At 40.1% G+C, this 18,449-nt stretch overlaps 1 protein-coding gene across 3 annotated transcripts in view; it reads right to left on the bottom strand.

Moving 5' to 3' along the window:
- The window catches only part of acsl3a (acyl-CoA synthetase long chain family member 3a), a 56,502-nt gene that overhangs the window by 11,788 nt on the left and 26,265 nt on the right, over window positions 1-18,449 (bottom strand). For all 3 annotated transcript variants that reach the window (XM_034122241.1, XM_034122242.1, XM_034122240.1), the window contains exons 4-10: window positions 14,543-14,652; window positions 13,279-13,417; window positions 9,148-9,298; window positions 6,431-6,554; window positions 5,843-5,914; window positions 2,090-2,229; window positions 147-319 (exon numbers count right to left, since the gene is read on the bottom strand). In XM_034122241.1, the coding sequence (XP_033978132.1) occupies window positions 147-319; window positions 2,090-2,229; window positions 5,843-5,914; window positions 6,431-6,554; window positions 9,148-9,298; window positions 13,279-13,417; window positions 14,543-14,652 (909 nt within the window). The remainder of the gene's footprint in view (window positions 1-146; window positions 320-2,089; window positions 2,230-5,842; window positions 5,915-6,430; window positions 6,555-9,147; window positions 9,299-13,278; window positions 13,418-14,542; window positions 14,653-18,449) is intronic.

Below are 18,449 nucleotides of genomic sequence, written 5' to 3'. Positions count from 1 at the left end.
TGGCTCAAGCTGCTCCATTTACTGTTTGTTGTGATTCATGGGGACTGTCCACGACACTATTAACAAATAAACTAAACCAAACTAAACTTGTTTCTATTTCTATTTCTTAAACGGTCTCCTTTGTGACTTTGTGATTTTTTTCTTACGCTGGCTGATGGTTCCCGCCCCGCAGGTCTCCGTCAGGCCGTAGCCCTGACCCACCGGGCAGCAGAAACACACGTTCATGAAGCGCTGCGTGACGGCGGATAGCGGCGCTCCACCGGATAACAAGACCCGTATCCGACCTCCCAGCAGAGAGCGAACTTTCCTGAACACCAGCCTGGATGGGAGGAAACGGGGGGAAGTGGAAAAGTACACACATCCTTTACTCAAGTAGAAGTACACACATCCTTTACTCAAGTAGAAGTACAGATACTCGTGTTTAAAAATACTCTGGTGAAAGTAGAAGTACTGACTAAACTTCTTTACTCAAGTGAAAGTAAAGAGGGCTTTGAAATGTACTTCAGTAAAAAGTACCCATAACTAGCAGCTGTTTTAAAGAGTACCTGACCTCCCTTTATATTAATAGAACAATAATGTCATTGTTAGCTAATGAATGTTTCCATGCTGAACAACGGCAACATGACAACGTTTTCATTGGTCCCTCTTCTTTAGAGAAGACCAGAGGCCTGTACTACGAAGCTGGTTCAACTTAACCTGGATATGTTGGAGTTAGCCGGTTGGCGTAATCCAAAACATACGCGCTGGCGCTAAGCTGTACTACGACGCTGGATATCAAGTGGATCGCTCAAGCCGCCGTGTCCTATCTAGTTAGGTGCGCGTTCACATGAAAGGGGTGGTATTTGGAGCATTCGACCAATCTCAAACACGGACAAGCGTACTGACAGCGCAGCGTCATACTTCCTGAATGAAAAGTGAACTTTAATATTAGTCAAATATGAAGAAGTTAAACTTTAAACATCCATGACTTAAACACTTTATCCAGGATAAAAGCCACATAGCTGCACCTGCAAGGTGAATACAGCTGGTAAAAGAAAAAAGTGTTTGAATGCGTACATTAACAGGTTTATGAAATCACTGCCCCGTCCAAGACACGAGTGGATCTGACTTTAATTAGGAGAATTTGACTCGAGTGTTTCGTCAACTTAATGTGTTGCTTAAAATAATACTTCTGCATACAGTATGTGACACTGTGAGTGTTGCCACGGCCAGATACGGCTCAGCTGACTCAAATAAGGAAATATATGATACATTATGATGTGATATGATATGAATGATAATGGGACACATCGACGTCTGCACTCACAGTGCCGCGGACTGTACTTAATGTTACTCTGATCCGGTTACTTATGTTGTGGCAGATATTTAAGTAAGCTTTCTTAACGCTAATGTTATAATAGTCAGATTGCTCTGAAGATGGGAGGGGATATTCTATTAATTTTCACGTTCACACAGTCAGTTGATTTTTGCCGGCCGTCTTTCCTGCAACGGCAGTTTTTCTGTATTTCCTCTATCCTGTAATATGAATTGATAGCTTTAAACTCCGCACACGGAGCTCTGATTGGTCAGCAGGCGGTGCTTTCACTGAGTTGATCTCTTAGCCTGCCACCTAACCTGCTCCGGAGCAGGTTTGTCGCTCAGCATAAGTTACCATGGAGATCTAGCCTGCTAAAAAGAGAACCAGCGTCGTAGGACCGGAAAGCCCGAGATTTCCCTGAATTTAGCTCGCTAAGTGAAAATCCAGCTTCGTAGTACAGGCCTCTAGAAATGATGGATACACGGATCGTGTTCAAATCAATAGGCACGCAAGGACTCTAAATAATAATGATCACGCCACCAAACACACATTCAAACTAAAAGGAACCAGCCTGTTTGGGAAATGTGAGAAGTAGAAAGTACAGGTGTTTGTGTTCACAATGTAAGAAGTAGAAAGTAAAAGTAAGTAGTGGAGTAAAGTACTGATACCAGAAAAACGTACTTGAGTACAGAAACAAAGTATTTGTACTCCACTACTTCCCACCTCTGTGAACCAGAGAATACAGCGAGGAAGTTCTTCACCTCTTGTCTAAATGCCACTGCTACCACTCACTTGTCACACAGAGGTGTGCTGTTGCCTTTGGAGAGCTGCTCCAGTTTGTAGTTGTACGCCAGAATGAAGAGAGTCCGCTGCACACAGCTCATCTCCTCCACCTTCAGCATCACGTTCTTATAGATACGATCCATGATCTCCTGCAAGGGGAGGAAAGAGAACCAATGAGGGATAGGAAGAGACCAAAATCAATTCAGAAGAAGCCAAGATTCAAAGCATCAAGCAACAACATAACGTTAAAATACCAAAACTAAAAACACTGCAGAATCGCCTTTTGTGAGCTACATCACAAGATTCAAAGATTCAAAGGTTTTATTGTCATATTCACATCAGCTACAGTGTAGAAATGGCATTGAACACCTTCTGACCTGAGCTCCTCCAACGATGCAACATATATAATAAAATACAAATAGAAAATAGTGCAAGAAGTCTATATACACGGTGATAACTATTTAGATAAATAAGTAAATTGCCAACCAAACTGTTAGTTAACTTTCAGGAACTTTAAACACAGTGAAAGGGTTAAAGTGTACACAAAGAGTACCCACACAACTCTGCTGTAGCAACCCGCCCTAACCCTGCTTTATTGTCTATTTTACTCTAAGTGGGATTATAATTTACAAGGTATAGGGTGAGACCAAATTCAATAAAATATATACAACATAATAGATATAAAAAATTGGAGGTAGCCACAGTGACCCATTGGTTTGTGGACTACAGAGTTTGGTGTTCTTCTTTTTTTGGAACCAGACGTCACTATTTGGCCAAGGGTGAAATAAAAGTTTGGCACAGCCAGAGACACATTAAATGAGATTGTGTCAGATAAAACCAAAGAACTGGATCATTAAGGTGGTTATAAGGGAGCAAATGTAAACATGAGTTGGATGTATTGTACGGGTTATAAGAACAACAGAGAATATGTATAAATATTGCCAGATAAATGAGATTTCAGTTTAATTAGGCACATTGTAAAATGACTGATATGGCATTTTCGCAAACAAAACATATTCTTTAAAGCTGCATTCGTCCACATTTGGTCTCTAGGTGGCAGAAAAAACATTGGAAGACACACAACCACCACATATTCTCAGCTTATAAAGCATAAAAACTCTAAAACTAAGCAAACTATTGCCAAGCAGACAGCAGTGCTCCAACATTTACTCTTCTTTGAGCTCTATTTTGAATTCGCAGCTTGAATCAGCCCCTCAGAATAAAGTGGGTTTGTCAAAGTGAATTCGTTTAATTGGCTTTGACTTCTTAGTCGTGGATAAACTGGTGGAAGGAGCGGTGATGTGCTGGGAACTGGAATATCTGAGGAATTACAATTATTTTAGTTTCTTGGCTAGGACACATGCCTTTTGAGATTCCTACTGCACAAAAAAAGAGGCGCATGAAGCTCAAATCAAGAAAAACGAATTATCCAAATCAGTAGTGAATGCAAAAGCTGAATTATAGCTAAATGGGGGAAAGGGTAAAACCTAAAGACAATACAAAAAAAACCCCATCTGGTTCATGGAAGCTTTAGTGAGAGAGGAAGTGGACTCGGATCCATGCAGCAGCTCGTCGTTATATCACAGCAAACCATTTGTACGTGTGTGTGAGTGTGTGTGAGTGTGTGTGTGTCGTGGGGATAACCACATGGGGCTTTCTCACGTTCTGTTTACAGCTGTGAATGGTTCCAGACACTGGGGCCCTCTGACCTTTACACTAGGACCACTGGGAGGATGGGAGGGGGAGGGAGGGAGTTTATGGTGTGAGAGACGATCAGGGGGGGAGAATACAGCGATGAGGGCGTATTGTCTACAAACTATCCTGCGCACAGTCTAGCCAACAACTGTAATGGAAATATAATGTCATATCGTCAGAGATGGCAAAAGTAAACACATCCTTTACTCAAGTAGAACTACAGATACTCGTGTTTAAAAATACTCTGGTAAAAGTAGAAGTACTGACTAAACTTCTTCACTCAAGTCAAAGTAAAGAGGGCTTTGAAATGTACTTGAGTAAAAAGTACCCATAACTAGCAGCTGTTTTAAAGAGTACCTGACCTCCCTTTATATTAATAGAACAATAATGTCATTGTTAGCTAATGAATGTTTCCATGCTGAACAACGGCAACATGACAACGTTTTCATTGGTCCCTCTTCTTTAGAGAAGACCAGGAAATGATGGATACACGGATCGTGTTCAAATCAATAGGCACGCAATGACTCTAAATAATAATGATCACGCCACCAAACACACATTCAAACTAAAGGAACCAGCCTGTTTGGAAAATGTGAGAAGTAGAAAGTACAGGTATTTGTGTTCAACATGTAAGAAGTAGAAAGTACAGGTATTTGTGTTCAACATGTAAGAAGTAGAAAGTACAGGTATTTGTGTTCAAAATGTAAGAAGTAGAAAGTACAGGTATTTGAGTTCAACATGTAAGAAGTAGAAAGTACAGGTATTTGTGTTCAAAATGTAAGAAGTAGAAAGTACAGGTATTTGTGTTCAACATGTAAGAAGTAGAAAGTTCAGGTATTAGTGTTCAAAATGTAAGAAGTAGAAAGTACAGGTATTTGTGTTCAACATGTAAGAAGTAGAAAGTACAGGTATTTGTGTTCAACATGTGAGAAGTAGAAAGTACAGGTATTTGGGTTCAAAATGTAAGAAGTAGAAAGTACAGGTATTTGTGTTCAACATGTAAGAAGTAGAAAGTACAGGTATTTGTGTTCAAAATGTAAGAAGTAGAAAGTACAGGTATTTGTGTTCAAAATGTAAGAAGTAGAAAGTACAGGTATTTGTGTTCAAAATGTAAGAAGTAGAAAGTACAGGTATTTGTGTTCAAAATGTAAGAAGTAGAAAGTACAGGTATTTGTGTTCAAAATGTAAGAAGTAGAAAGTAAAAAGTCGTCACAAAAATAAGTAGTGGAGTAAAGTACTGATACCAGAAACATGTACTTAATTACATTAACAAAGTATTTGTACTCCACTACTTCCCACCTCTGCATATCGTCAGGGTTTTAGTCATATTACATTTCCTCATAGCAGTAGTTAAGGTTTGTAATACATACGTTTGTAAAAACATCACGTCACTCAACTTTAGGGGTTTGAAAATAAATACAAATCAGAAATTTGTTATGATAGTTACACCCAATTGAATCAAATATAACGTCAACCTCTATGGTTTGATTCTGGCCTTTTTTGATACACCTCTCTCCATCATTTCTACACTATCTTTGCCACATAAAGTTGAACATACCCACCAAAAATAACAACAAAATAATTGCTTTTGTCATTTTTCTTTTACATGCTGTAAATGTTACGTGACTACTGAGAAAAAGTTCAAGAAATTATGAATGGAGGACACTTTTCTGTATCGTTGTGCACGGTCACTAATTTGATTTCAACGTTTTAAAAGACCAGTTGTACTAAAATCTTTAAATGATAGCAGAAAGAAGTTGTATAAACAACATTAGTACCTTGAAATTAGATATAGTGCAAGTATTGTGTACATGATTGCTGTTTTAGAGGTACTTCCGCTAAAACACAGCTGTGAGATTGAACCAGAAGTAGTAGTGGCAGTAAAGCCAAAACAATCCGCTCAGAAGATGCTAAAAAGTACAGAGAGGACTGAGTCAAATAAAACATTTCTGGGGTTTTGAATCCATAAAGAAAACATTAATTTTACAACCAGTAGATACAGGTCAATGAGAGATGCTGTAAAAATAGAATAGTGCATAATGCATTGAGTTGACTGTCTCTACGTACCGGGACAGCTGCCATCAGCGTGGGCTGCAGGACGCTGGTGTCTCCTTTACTGCCTTTCTTGATCTTGGATGACTTTGGATGGGGAGAAAAAGCAACAAATAATTAGAAATTATTTGGTTTACTTGCAAAAAGACGCAAAGAAAATCAGACAATATATTCAGATTGAGAGACTGAAACCAGGACCTGCTGCAAGCTGTCATTTCCCTTCTTACAGTATAACACCCATTGAATGTCTCATTAGACTATGAACTATCTTTTTATACGTATACAACATGTCTTTCTGTCGACAAAAAACAAGTTATGGGTTAGTAGCTTGAAGATGAAAGTTTAGTACAAATACCAATTATGTGCAATATTTAGATATGCCGTTAATAACTGTGCAATATATACCTGGCTGCTAAATCCTCAGAACTGTTACAGGATGTATGTTTTGTAAATTGTGTAATTTTTTAATCTTTAATATTGTTTTAATGCATGCTTCTTAGTTAACATTAAGCTGTCTTTGGCTCTTTTCTTTGGCTCTCTAAAAGTGAACTTGATTGATGCATTTAACATTGTATTATAGCAAGAAAGAAACACAACCCTAACCTGGTCAGAGAGGGTCTGAGGCGACGAGTATCCGATCCGGCACCCGTGAGCCATGCCCACCAACTCTGCACTGAGCTCCAGAACATGAGCCAGAGGCAGGTAGCCGATGTAGGTGTCCTCCTCACTGTGACACACACACACACACACACACACACACACACACACACACACACACACACACACACACACACACACACACACACACACACACACACACACACACACACACACACACACACACACACACACACACACACACACACACACACACACACACACACACACACACACACACACGGTTATTCATGAATGAAAGCACTTCCAAGTTGTGCTAGATTTCTGCTAATGTAAACGTTAGGGCTGCACAATACTGGGCAAAAATGAAATTGGAATATTTGTTGGTACATTTATTGCAAAATCTAAATAGTGGTTCACTTTCAGAACTAAATTATGAGGCTAGATAACGCTTTGCCCTTAATCATAATAACAATGTTTTTTTTGGAATAAGAACATCTATCCTTTCCTTTGCTTTGACCTTAAATCTAATGTTATACAGGCGTTTCTGGATCCTCCAACATATGCTTTCCCATTATATATCATCTTATATCTCGATGATGAATATGTATATTTTGATAAAGCATGTGACTTATAAGTTAATAAATAGTCTACATCAGGGGTGTCAAACTCAATTTCATCTCGGGCCACATTAGCATCATGGTTGCACTCAAAGGGCCAGTTTTATATATAAGACTATATAAAAATACATATATAAATATTTAATATATATAAAATAATGTATTATATTACATTATTGCCTCTGCATTGGATTATTATCTGATAGGGGAATAACTTCATCATTAACTACGTCTGAAAGCAGAAGTCGAGGGCAAATAATTGCAAGTCTCTTCAGTGAGAATGTCACAAAATGATTTAAAAAGAAAAGCCAAATTCTGGAAAAAAAGTCAAAATAAAATTAAAATAAATGACATTTTGAAAAAAAAAGTAACATTTTGAAAAAAATGTCAAATTCTAAGAAAAAAATAATATTTTGAAGAAAAATAGTAAAATTCTGAGAAAAAAGGCAAATTTGAGATGCATTGTGGGACATGTAGTTTATGGGCAGCGTGCTTCTGTAAATCGGCATGTAACCGTATAATATACATATTATATTCTTTGCAAGCTCTTATGGGGCCACAGAAAATGAAGCCACGGGCCGGATTTGGCCCCCGGGCCTTGAGTTTGACACCCCTGCTCTACATGAAATAAACAAATGGTAAAGCCAATTGAATTTGCTCCTGTTTGAATTAAATACTGTTTAAAGTACATTCATAGAAAAATATTTATAAATATCTCAAAGATAAAAACCTTTTCAAACAAAAACTGCATCTTAAAAAAAATCTAAATCCCTCACTAAAGTTACGATTTTATAAGAAATGTAGGATTATACGTGCTTATTATTGTGAATTTTGACGACATAATTGTGTTTATACGATATATAATTCAATCACAATAGGATTAAAGTGAATAACTATAAGGATTATATTGAATAATCATCCCTACTTTCAGTAGACGTGTCTGCTCTTCAGTGCGTACATGAGGAGGTTTGATATGACTTCATACAGCCATAATTATTCTCAGAAATCTGATTGCTATCCTAAACCCTTTAACCTCCATTTTTCTCACCCCCTCTCGTACTGAACTCCCTAATCGTTCCTTCTGCACATCCTCCCTCCCCCGCCCCGCTCCCCAGAGAGAAGAGGCGCTTTCTGTTTTAATGTAAACATGCGTGTTGTGTGATGGAGAAATCTGCCTGACACTCTGCACGTGCTCAGCCTGAGAGAGCATTTATTATCTTCCTTCAAAAACACTGTGTAGACCTCGAGAGGCAGTGACAGCAGACTTCAGTGAAAGAGGAGAGTTTAATACAGGAGGGAGGGGAGATAATGTCTTCACTGTGATGATATAATACATTTTAAACTGCTCAAAACAAGAGTTATGTCACATGTTGTAAAGGTAGAAAGGGTTCCTCCCCGGCAGTCAAACGGCTTGAATCGGTTTTGGTTAAAGGAATAGTTGAACGTTATTTGGAAACACCCTTTTTCTCAGTATCACCATGAGTTAGAGGACAAGATTAATGCCTGAATATGAAGAGACAGTCAGCTGCTAGTTAGCTTAGCTTAGCATTAAGACTGGGAAGAGTGGAAAACAGCCTTGCCTAGCTCTAGAATTCACAGCCACTGCTCAAATGTTAAATATTGAGACACACAGCCATACATTAACTCTACCTAAAAAAACACATTTGATTAGCTGACGCATTTATGTCTAAGACGCAAGTGTCTTACAATAGGTGCAACTAACCATGAGCATAACAACTCAGAACAGCAAGAAACCTGCAAGTTCAAGACGCCAAAACGTTTGAACTACTACAACATTTTTGGTGTGTGTGTGTGTGTGTGTGTGTGTGTGTGTGTGTGTGTGTGTATGTGTGTGTGTGTGTGTGTGTGTGTGTGTAGTGGCGGACTGGCCCACTTCAGTACCGGCCCATCGGGAACTTCCGGTCGGATAAGTCACACAACACATCTAGTTTCAAATGTCTTATTACACCAAAAGGTCTCTGATACCATATTGTTCAAGCTTGTAATACTCCAGTTTCACTACATTATATCATCACCTCTCATGCATGTATCCCATATTTTCTGTAAGTTTGTATTTCTTACTTCAGGTTGGGTATTCGCTCGGCCATCCCAGTGAGGCCGGCGATGATGTTGCTATGGGAGATAATGACTCCTTTGGGGATGCCCGTGGAGCCGCTGGTGTACATGATGACGGCGATATCTGAGGCCAGCGGAGGATTACGATCCCGAGAAGCTGTGATGTGAGAACACACAAAGACACACATTTAAGCTCTAACTTTTGGTCATACCTCCAAAAAGATGTTCACATGTGGTCCTAATCGTCTCCTTTGGAATCGTCTTCCATTTCAGATCCGCGAAGCTATTTCCGTTGACTGAAAACCCATCTCTTCGCATCTGTCTTCCTTGTAAACTAATATGCATCACCTAGTTTCCATCTACATTAGCATCACTTCAGTCACATGCTTTTATCACATGGCAATACTCATGTTGATGTATAATGGTTTTATAATTGTTATGCTATGACGTTTGTTTTGTCTTTGCTTTGTGCAGCCCTTTGAGGCATTTCTTGTGATTTGGGGCTATAATACATTTGGATTTGATTTGACTTGTATGCTTACGCAACCCAGTCTCACGGCATTTCGTGTTATTAGTCACGAAATTAATTTAATCTATTGATTCGTGTTCACCAACACGATTTCCCCCTTTTTTTCGTGTCACACAGAACGATTTTAAATGCAATGTATTTCTATTGGTAGTATGTTTCGTGCCTGCAACACGTATTTTTGTCCGGTCGGGTCTTGGAATACCAGAAGCTGTGTGGTTCATAAAAACATGTTCTTACTCAATATCTTACCCTAAGCCTAACCCTATCCCTTTTATTTTAAATTGTATAATGTCTGAGTTTTTTTCCCGTCAGTGAGGAAAAGAAATGGCTCAGAGCCTCAAAATACTGACATCTGTATTTTATGTCATCTTTTTTTCCTTCTAATTTGTTATTATTTGGTGCAGGCACGAAACATACTACCAATATAAATACATTGCTTCTAAAATCGTTCTGTGTCAGAATACTTAAATCTGTATTTTTTTAAATGTCTTTTTCCTTCTAATTTGTTATTATTTACATTGCTTTTAAAATCGTTCTGTGTGACACGAAAAAAATGGCGAAATCGTGTTGGTGAACACGAATCAATAGATTAATTTCGTGACTATAACATGAAATGCCGTGAGACTGTGTTGGCTTACGCTCTCTCAATGCTGTGATGTGAGAACACCAAAACACACTCATGTGAGCTCAAACTTTTGGTCATATCTCCAAAAAGATGTTCACATGGGGCCCTAAACGTCTTCTGTACGTAATGCCTTATGACTCAAAAATACTGTTTCCCTATTGACCTTCATTGGGAAGCTTTTACTCTTATTTTCCTATTGTTTTTTTGTCTTGTCTCATCAAATTGGTTTAAAATGCTAGGTTCAGGGAATCTAAAAATTAAAGGGAAGTTTCTGGAAAAGGTCTCGGAGAAGCTTTAATATGAAGGTTTATTCATGTATTTTACACCTGTGTAATTCATGTTTATTTTATCATCTTTGCTTTTTAATAACTATAATGTAACGTGTTCCTGCTGCACTATTTCTTAATGCTCTTAATGTCTTTTATTTTTGTAAAGCACCTTGTGTTGAACGGGGCTGTATAAATGAACTGGCCTTGCCGTTTCTCGAAACAAAACAGTGCATAACTTTAAGACAGCGTTATGATCCCTCTCTGGGGAATACACAAGCAGAGATAACATTAGTTTTAAAGGGGGAAACATGACATTGCATTTAGCTGAAGCTTTTGTCCAAAGCGACCAACAATAACTGCAATAAACCATAAGGATTCAGACTGTGTGCTTATTCACTTTTAAACAAGAAAGCCCAGTGTTATTGATAAGATAAGATAAGAGGTACTTTATTGATCCCAAATTGGAAAATATTTGCGTTGCAGCAGCATGAAAAACGAGGCATTGCACAATGGTAGAAATTAAAGAGTAGAGAAATAAACGCCACTAGAACTTCTCAAAATAGAATTAACACAGCATTACAAAGTAGAAAACTGCTGAAACAAAACAAATTGTTGTTGTGCTAAGCTAACAGCGTAATCACTCTTAAGATCACGAACAAAAACAAAGCTGAGAATGGAAGAAGGGAGGACAGAAGACGAGGGCCTCTCTTCTTCCTCTTCCTCCTCTTCCTCGGCGTGTTGGAGTGTGAGAGTTGATGTCATGAGAAGTTATGAACTTCCTTTCTCTCTTCACTCCACCAGCAGCCTCTCTTGTTTTGGGTCAGTCAGTTCAAGGGGCCACGAAGAAAAAGACGAAGAGATGCCGGAGACTTTTCCTCCTCCATTCACTCCTCTAACTGAATAAGCATCGTATCGACCTTAATCTGACACAGATGTGAGCACTTCCTCATTCTCATGACCTAATGGGACTGATACCAATCCCCCTCCCAAGTAAAAAACAAAAACACCAAGACGAACCCATTTGAAGGGGCCGTTTCTGACCTCTAAAATAACAAAACAATGTACAGTATATACAGTTTGTAACACATTGCTGTAAGTGGAGCTGCATAATTCATCAAATTGTATCAAAATCACAATATGTACCAGTGCAATATCCAAATTACAGTAAGGGCAATATTTGTTAAAAGCAAGTAGTCATGTGTAGATGCAAACTACCAAAGGGATTTCATTATTTAAAACACATTTCAAAGTGCTTTATTAGGGTTTTAAACCCAAAGTGTGTGCCAGTCTATTGTTAGGGTTAGGGTTAGGGTTGGTGGTGCCAAAGCCAATGGGATCTTTCTATTGAATTTTTGAATATTTCATAAAAATAAGCTCTGTTGCAAACACACATTTATAATACCTACGTTTTTTCAGCAGGAAAATATTCACGCCACTTTATGATTTTTAAAGCGTAAATGCAATCTCCAGAAGTGAAAAGCTAATGTTGGGCTATAAAGGAACTACAGCACGGTCACAGGACTTCATGTCCAACACAGTCTCACGGCATTTCATGTTATAGTCACGAAATTAATCTATTGATTCGTGTTCACCAACACGATTTCGCCATTTTTTTCGTGTCACACAGAACGATTTTAAAAGCAATGTAAATAATAACAAATTAGAAGGAAAAAGACATTTCAAAAAATACAGATTTAAGTATTCTGACACAGAACGATTTTAGAAGCAATGTATTTATATTACATAAAATACAGATTTCAGTATTCTGAGGCTCTGAGCCATTTCTTTTCCTCACTGACGGCAAAAACACTCAGACATTATACAATTTAAAATAAAAGGGATAGGGTTAGGCTTAGGGTAAGATATTGAGTAAGAACATGTTTTTATGAACCACACAGCTTCTGGTCTTCCAAGACCCTACCGGACAAAAAGACGTGTTGCAGGCACGAAACATACTACCAATAGAAATACATTGCATTTAAAATCGTTCTGTGTGACACGAAAAAAAGGTGAAAATCGTGTTGGTGAACACGAATCAATAGATTAAATTTATTTCATGACTAATAACACGAAATGCCGTGAGACTGGGTTGTCATGTCACCACCGCTAAGCTAAAGGTGGCTAATGTTGGGCTATAAAGGAACTACAGCACGGTCACATGACTTCACGTCACCACCGCTAAGCTAAAGGAGGCTAATGTTAGGCTATAAAGGAACTACAGCACGGTCACATGACTTCATGTCACCACTGCTAAGCTAAAGGTGGCTAACGTTGGGCTATAAAGGAACTACAGCACGGTCACATGACTTCACGTCACCACCGCTAAGCTAAAGGTGGCTAATGTTGGGCTATAAAGGAACTACAGCACGGTCACATGACTTCACGTCACCACCGCTAAGCTAAAGGTGGCTAATGTTGGGCTATAAAGGAACTACAGCACGGTCACATGACTTCACGTCACCACCGCTAAGCTAAAGGTGGCTAACGTTGGGCTATAAAGGAACTACAGCATGGTCACATGACTTCACGTCACCACCGCTAAGCTAAAGGTGGCTAATGTTGGGAGTGATGACTTGGTCTCATTGGTGTTCAGTTAGGCAACGCTGTTTTTATGACACACTTTAGACATTCACCAGTGGGGTATTTACGGATGGATTTAATGTTGGCTAGATGAGCTCAAATTAATAATATTTATTTGTGCATATGAAACTTACCGTTCTCCGGCCGGGCCCCCAGCTCCTGAACGGCAGCCATGTTGTGGACGCTGATGCCGCGAGGATATCCGGGCCATGAGGAGGGGGAGTCGTCCACCACGATGATGTGCTGCAGCTGGGGAACCTCAATCAGGATGGCCTGACACACGTAATGATAAAAACCAGGTCCCTTCTTAGACGTATAACTAAAAACCCATGTACATCATCTCCGTGTGTGTGTGTGTGTGTGTGTGTGTGTGTGTGTGTGTGTGTGTGTGTGTGTGTGTGTGTTGTGTGTGTGTGTGTGTGTGTGTGTGTGTGTGTGTGTGTATGTGTGTGTGTGTGTGTGTGTGTGTGTGTGTGTGTGTGTGCTGAGAGGAGTGTGTTTATGCCACTATGATCAAAGTGGAGGTGAATGTTAGAGCATCATTTGTCTTCGTCTTTAATAAACCTGTCCAGATCGCTCCTTAAAATCCAACATGAACACTTTATTTGTATTTCTCTATGGTGACACGCTCCGCCTCTCTTTCTCTCTGACGGAAGACAGTGGTCAGCAGTTGTCTTCACATGTGATGACCTCAACTTAGATTACTTTGCTTTTGATTTGCAGGAGTATTTTGTAGACTGAGACAAAGGGGCCTGTATGTCAAAATGTAATATGTTGTTATATATACTAGGTTATCTTTTTAACCTTCAAGCTCAAATCTTTGCCACTTCCCATCTAAGGCCGTATATAAAAGGATATGTTACATTTTCCTTACTAAGCAAACTTTTTCATCATGCCTTTTTGAGGACAAGACCATTTTGGGTCTATTGCTGTTAAGTTGTTGAACTTCAAATGCACATTTATTTAACACTGTTATTGTCTGTGTTGTCTCGGTCTATGGTGACTGAATACATAGATCATCAAATATCTAAACCTTATAATAAAAAAAAAAACACTTGAGAAATGCATGAGAAAAAATAGTTTTAGTGCACTTAAGAACAGCATTCATCCCTAGACCGCTTCTTATTTTTAAAAAGGACATTTGTAAACAAACATTTATACAAATATATGTTAGTGTAGTGGCCTTCTCTTGAGTTGGCTGAAAGGCCTCGGTTAATTATCTCCAAAAAGCATTACAGTATCTGCCCAAAATTCTGTCTGCTAATACTGAATACTGCTTTTAATGAATGCTGTATTTCCTATAATGGTTAAATGTGTGAGAACAGATTATGAGTATTAATCAGTGTGTTTGTGTGTGTGTGTGTGTGTGTGTGCGTGTGTGTGTGTGTGTATTCTGACCTTGAGTCTGGTCTCCAGGAGCTCCTTGGAGGTGAAGATGTGGGTCACATGAGTCTCATTCAGCCCGTGAGCAATGGCCGCACCCCCCAGTGTGGAGTAAATGGTGACCACTGCAACACACACACACACACACACACACACACACACACACACACACACACACACACACACACACACACACACACACACACACACACACACACACACACACACACACACACACACACACACACACACACACATCAAAGAATACGTTATTACAAGTATTCCACTGGCCCTGTTCCCTCAGTATATTTACACACCAGTTCTCGACGTAATCTAACAGCCTCTGCTGACTGTAATGTAGAGTTAGTACATTACATTACATTACATGTTACTTGTTAGATGCTTTTATCCAAAGCGACTTACATACTCAATACTGTGGACAATCCCCACAGGAGCAGTTTGGGGTGAAGTGTCTTGCCCAGGGACCCAACGCCATGCTGACTGCAGTGGGGTTTGAACCTGTGACCCCCTGATCCGAACACCAAGGCTCTATCCATCAGTACACATTATTATACATTATAAGGTAAACTAAAGAAATGCTGACCAAGTCCAAGTCACTTTAAGACAATGGCCTCTAGAAAATGATGTTTAAAATAATACAAAAGTAAAAAAAAAGTCAATACATTTACAACAATTACAAGTAATAGACTGACTGAGGAACAAACTGAACGAGAAGTAAAGGAAGGTAACGGGAGGATGGATGGAAACAAAATAGAAGGAAAGAAAGACCACGGAGGGTCTATAACCCCTCGTCCTCATACTGCAGCACACACACACACACACACACACACACACACACACACACACACACACACACACACACACACACACACACACACACACACACACACACACACACACACACACACACACACACACACACACACACACACACACACACACACACACACACACACACACACACACACACACACGCTTCAGTTTATGGGACCGGGCTTAGTGACTTCACATTACTGCGTCATGGAGCTGCAACACTTCCTGCTCTGACGCTCTGACACTGTGTGTGTGTGTGTGTGTGTGTGTGTGTGTGTGTGTGTGTGTGTGTGTGTGTGTGTGTGTGTGTGTGACACAGTGAGGAGGACACCTACATCGGCTACCTGCCTCTGGCTCATGTTCTGGAGCTCAGTGCAGAGTTGGTGGGCATGGCTCACGGGTGCCGGATCGGATACTCGTCGCCTCAGACACAGTGTGTGTGTGTGTGTGTGTGTGTGTGTGTGTGTGTGTGTGAGGGCCATGACACCTCCAGCGTGAGATCTAAACACCAGATAGGGTTCCAGCTTCAAAACACATGCACACACATGCTCACACATGCTCACACATGCACACACATGCACACACATGCTCACACATGCTCACACATGCACACACATACACACACACACATGCTCACAAACTAAAATACATTTTAATACAGAAGATTTCCCGCTAAGGCTGCATAAAATGTTTTGAATCATCATTTTATTGTGTGTTGACTTTTCAAGATGAAGGTCAAGGAAACCACATTTTTGTGTCAGCTATACATGCTATATAAGTGGTTTCTTTCTGTTGCTTTCAATGTAAGACTGGACAGAATAAAAGAATAACCTGCTTGTTTAATAAAAAAAAAAAGGAAAATCTCTTCTGCAATCTTTTCTGTCGAACACATTGAACCAACTCAAAATCCCTGTATGCAGCATTGCAATCTTTTGCGAGTTGTGTTTCTTGTGCAAGTTGAAATGGGCATGACACAATGAAGAGTGCAAAAAGAAAGGTGTGACAATAAAAAGGGGAGAAAAAAAACAATGAATTAAGGTCATTTTAAAGGTTTCTAACACTGGGGACAAGTGCACAGAACTCTCAAATGATAATAATAATAATAATAATAATAATAATAATAATATTAAAGCTGCAAGCAGCGTTGAGCGGGTCTTCGACGCTCCGCAGGCTGTTGTCCGCACGTCGAGGCGTGTGTCTAGGTGTCTCGAGGACTCGAACGTTGGCAAACGTGGAAAGTTTCAGGCCGATCGGACAACGTACATGGGATTTACAGCAGTATCATAAACATTGTGCTTGATGGCGAGTGATCTGTCGCCATGGCAACGGCATTTGATGACACCCCATAATATGCCTAGATGTGTTGAGGGCTGCATCGTTATCAAACCTGTGAAGTTCTGGGCCGTTTGGACCATGTTAACTGGAGTTATGAGAAAACCGTGTTTCACGGCGACCATTTTGTTACCATGGCAACGGCATTTGACGAAATCTCAAAACTGACACATATATGTCTTTAGGGCTGTACCGTTAGCACACATGTAAAGTTTGAACACTTTTTTACCATTTACACAGGAGTTATAGCAATATCATGCTTAACAGCGAGGGATGCGTTGCCATGGCAACAGCTTTAGAGGAAAACTCACTATTGTCATATTGAGGTGTTGAGGGCCGGACTAGTAGCCATCATCTGAAGTCTGGTGCAGTTTGGATCATTTTCCATTGACTTAAGACCAGTGGCGTCGCCTGGCCTGGGCATCCGGGGCTTTAGCCCCGAATGTTTTTTCTCTAGCCCCGGACAATTCTCCCTCAATAATATAATACATTAACCGTGCTTTACGTGAACCTCATCATGACACAAGAGAGGACGGCAGCACTGTAATTTCCCGTGTTCAGTGAATGCAACAGAGGCATGACACCAGACCAATCAGAGAGTTGCATGGAAATAAACGTGTGCTTGTGTCATTCAAGCTCGGCTCTGTGTGTGTGTGGCAATAGCGCATTTAGTGTGAGAGAGAGAGAGAGAGAGAGAGAGAGGGGGAGGGGGGGACCGGTGCCAGCATGGGCCGTGTTGTTAGCATCTGGTTTGCTAGCTGCACTAATGGACATAAGGAGCTGTTTCCACAAGAAGCTGGAGGAGAGTCCTCTCCTCTCAGATTGAGAGACTCAGGTGAGCTAAAGGACTCTCTGAGTGTTTAGATACATAACTTTAGTCTAAGTTATCTCAGTGGGTCTCAAACGGTTTGGTCACAAATTATTCAAAAGATTATTTCCGCGGCACACCTTCATATGATCATTATAGTTATGAAAAAAATAAGAGAATAAAGGAAAAACAGTTATGAAATACTATATGGCAGTAAAACAAGAATAGAGTTTAAAAGGGGAGTGATTAGTAAAATATCCATAAAGAAAAAGTACATCTGTTTACAGTTCAGCTTCATATGGGTGTTGAGAGAGGTATCCATAGATCTCTTCATTTTGCTCTCAAAGTCCACCAGATTGATGCATTTAACTTCAATATTTAAAAAAAAATCTTCCCGGGGGAGCATCCCCCCGGACCCCCCTAGAGGAGGTGAGCCCCCCACTCATAAAAAATACCACTTTACCCCTGCCTATATGCCGTGAGCTGATTATCGAGCCTTCATTGTAACAGTCGCGGGTGTACTGTGTGTGTGTGCGTCTGGGGAGTGTTGTAGTAGAATATTCCACTGTAGTGCCGCCGCCACTGTGGGCTAAGCCCCGAATGTTTTCAGGTCCAGGCGACGCCCCTGCTTAAGACAACATTGTGTTTTTTGGCGAGGGATGCGTTGCCATGGAAACGGCATAAGATGACATCCCATAATTGGCGTAGAGCTGTTGAGGGCCGGACCATTAGCCATCATCTGATGTCTGGTGCCGTTTGGACGTTTTTCCAGTGAGTTAGGACAACACAGTGTTTCATGGCGAGGGATCTGTCGCCATGGCTACGGCATATGATGACATCCCATAATTGGCGTAGAGCTGTTCAGGGCTAGGGTTAAGGACAAAGGAGCCTCATTCACTTTACATTGGGGTTGTTTGCGTGGTGCAGACACGTAAATGTAGCAAAGTT

The sequence above is a fragment of the Trematomus bernacchii genome, unplaced genomic scaffold, assembly GCF_902827165.1.
Source record: "Trematomus bernacchii unplaced genomic scaffold, fTreBer1.1, whole genome shotgun sequence".
NCBI classification, from domain to species: Eukaryota; Metazoa; Chordata; class Actinopteri; order Perciformes; family Nototheniidae; genus Trematomus; species Trematomus bernacchii.
The sequence above is the reverse complement of the archived record's forward strand: the minus strand, read 5'-3'. Positions and strand labels throughout refer to the sequence as shown.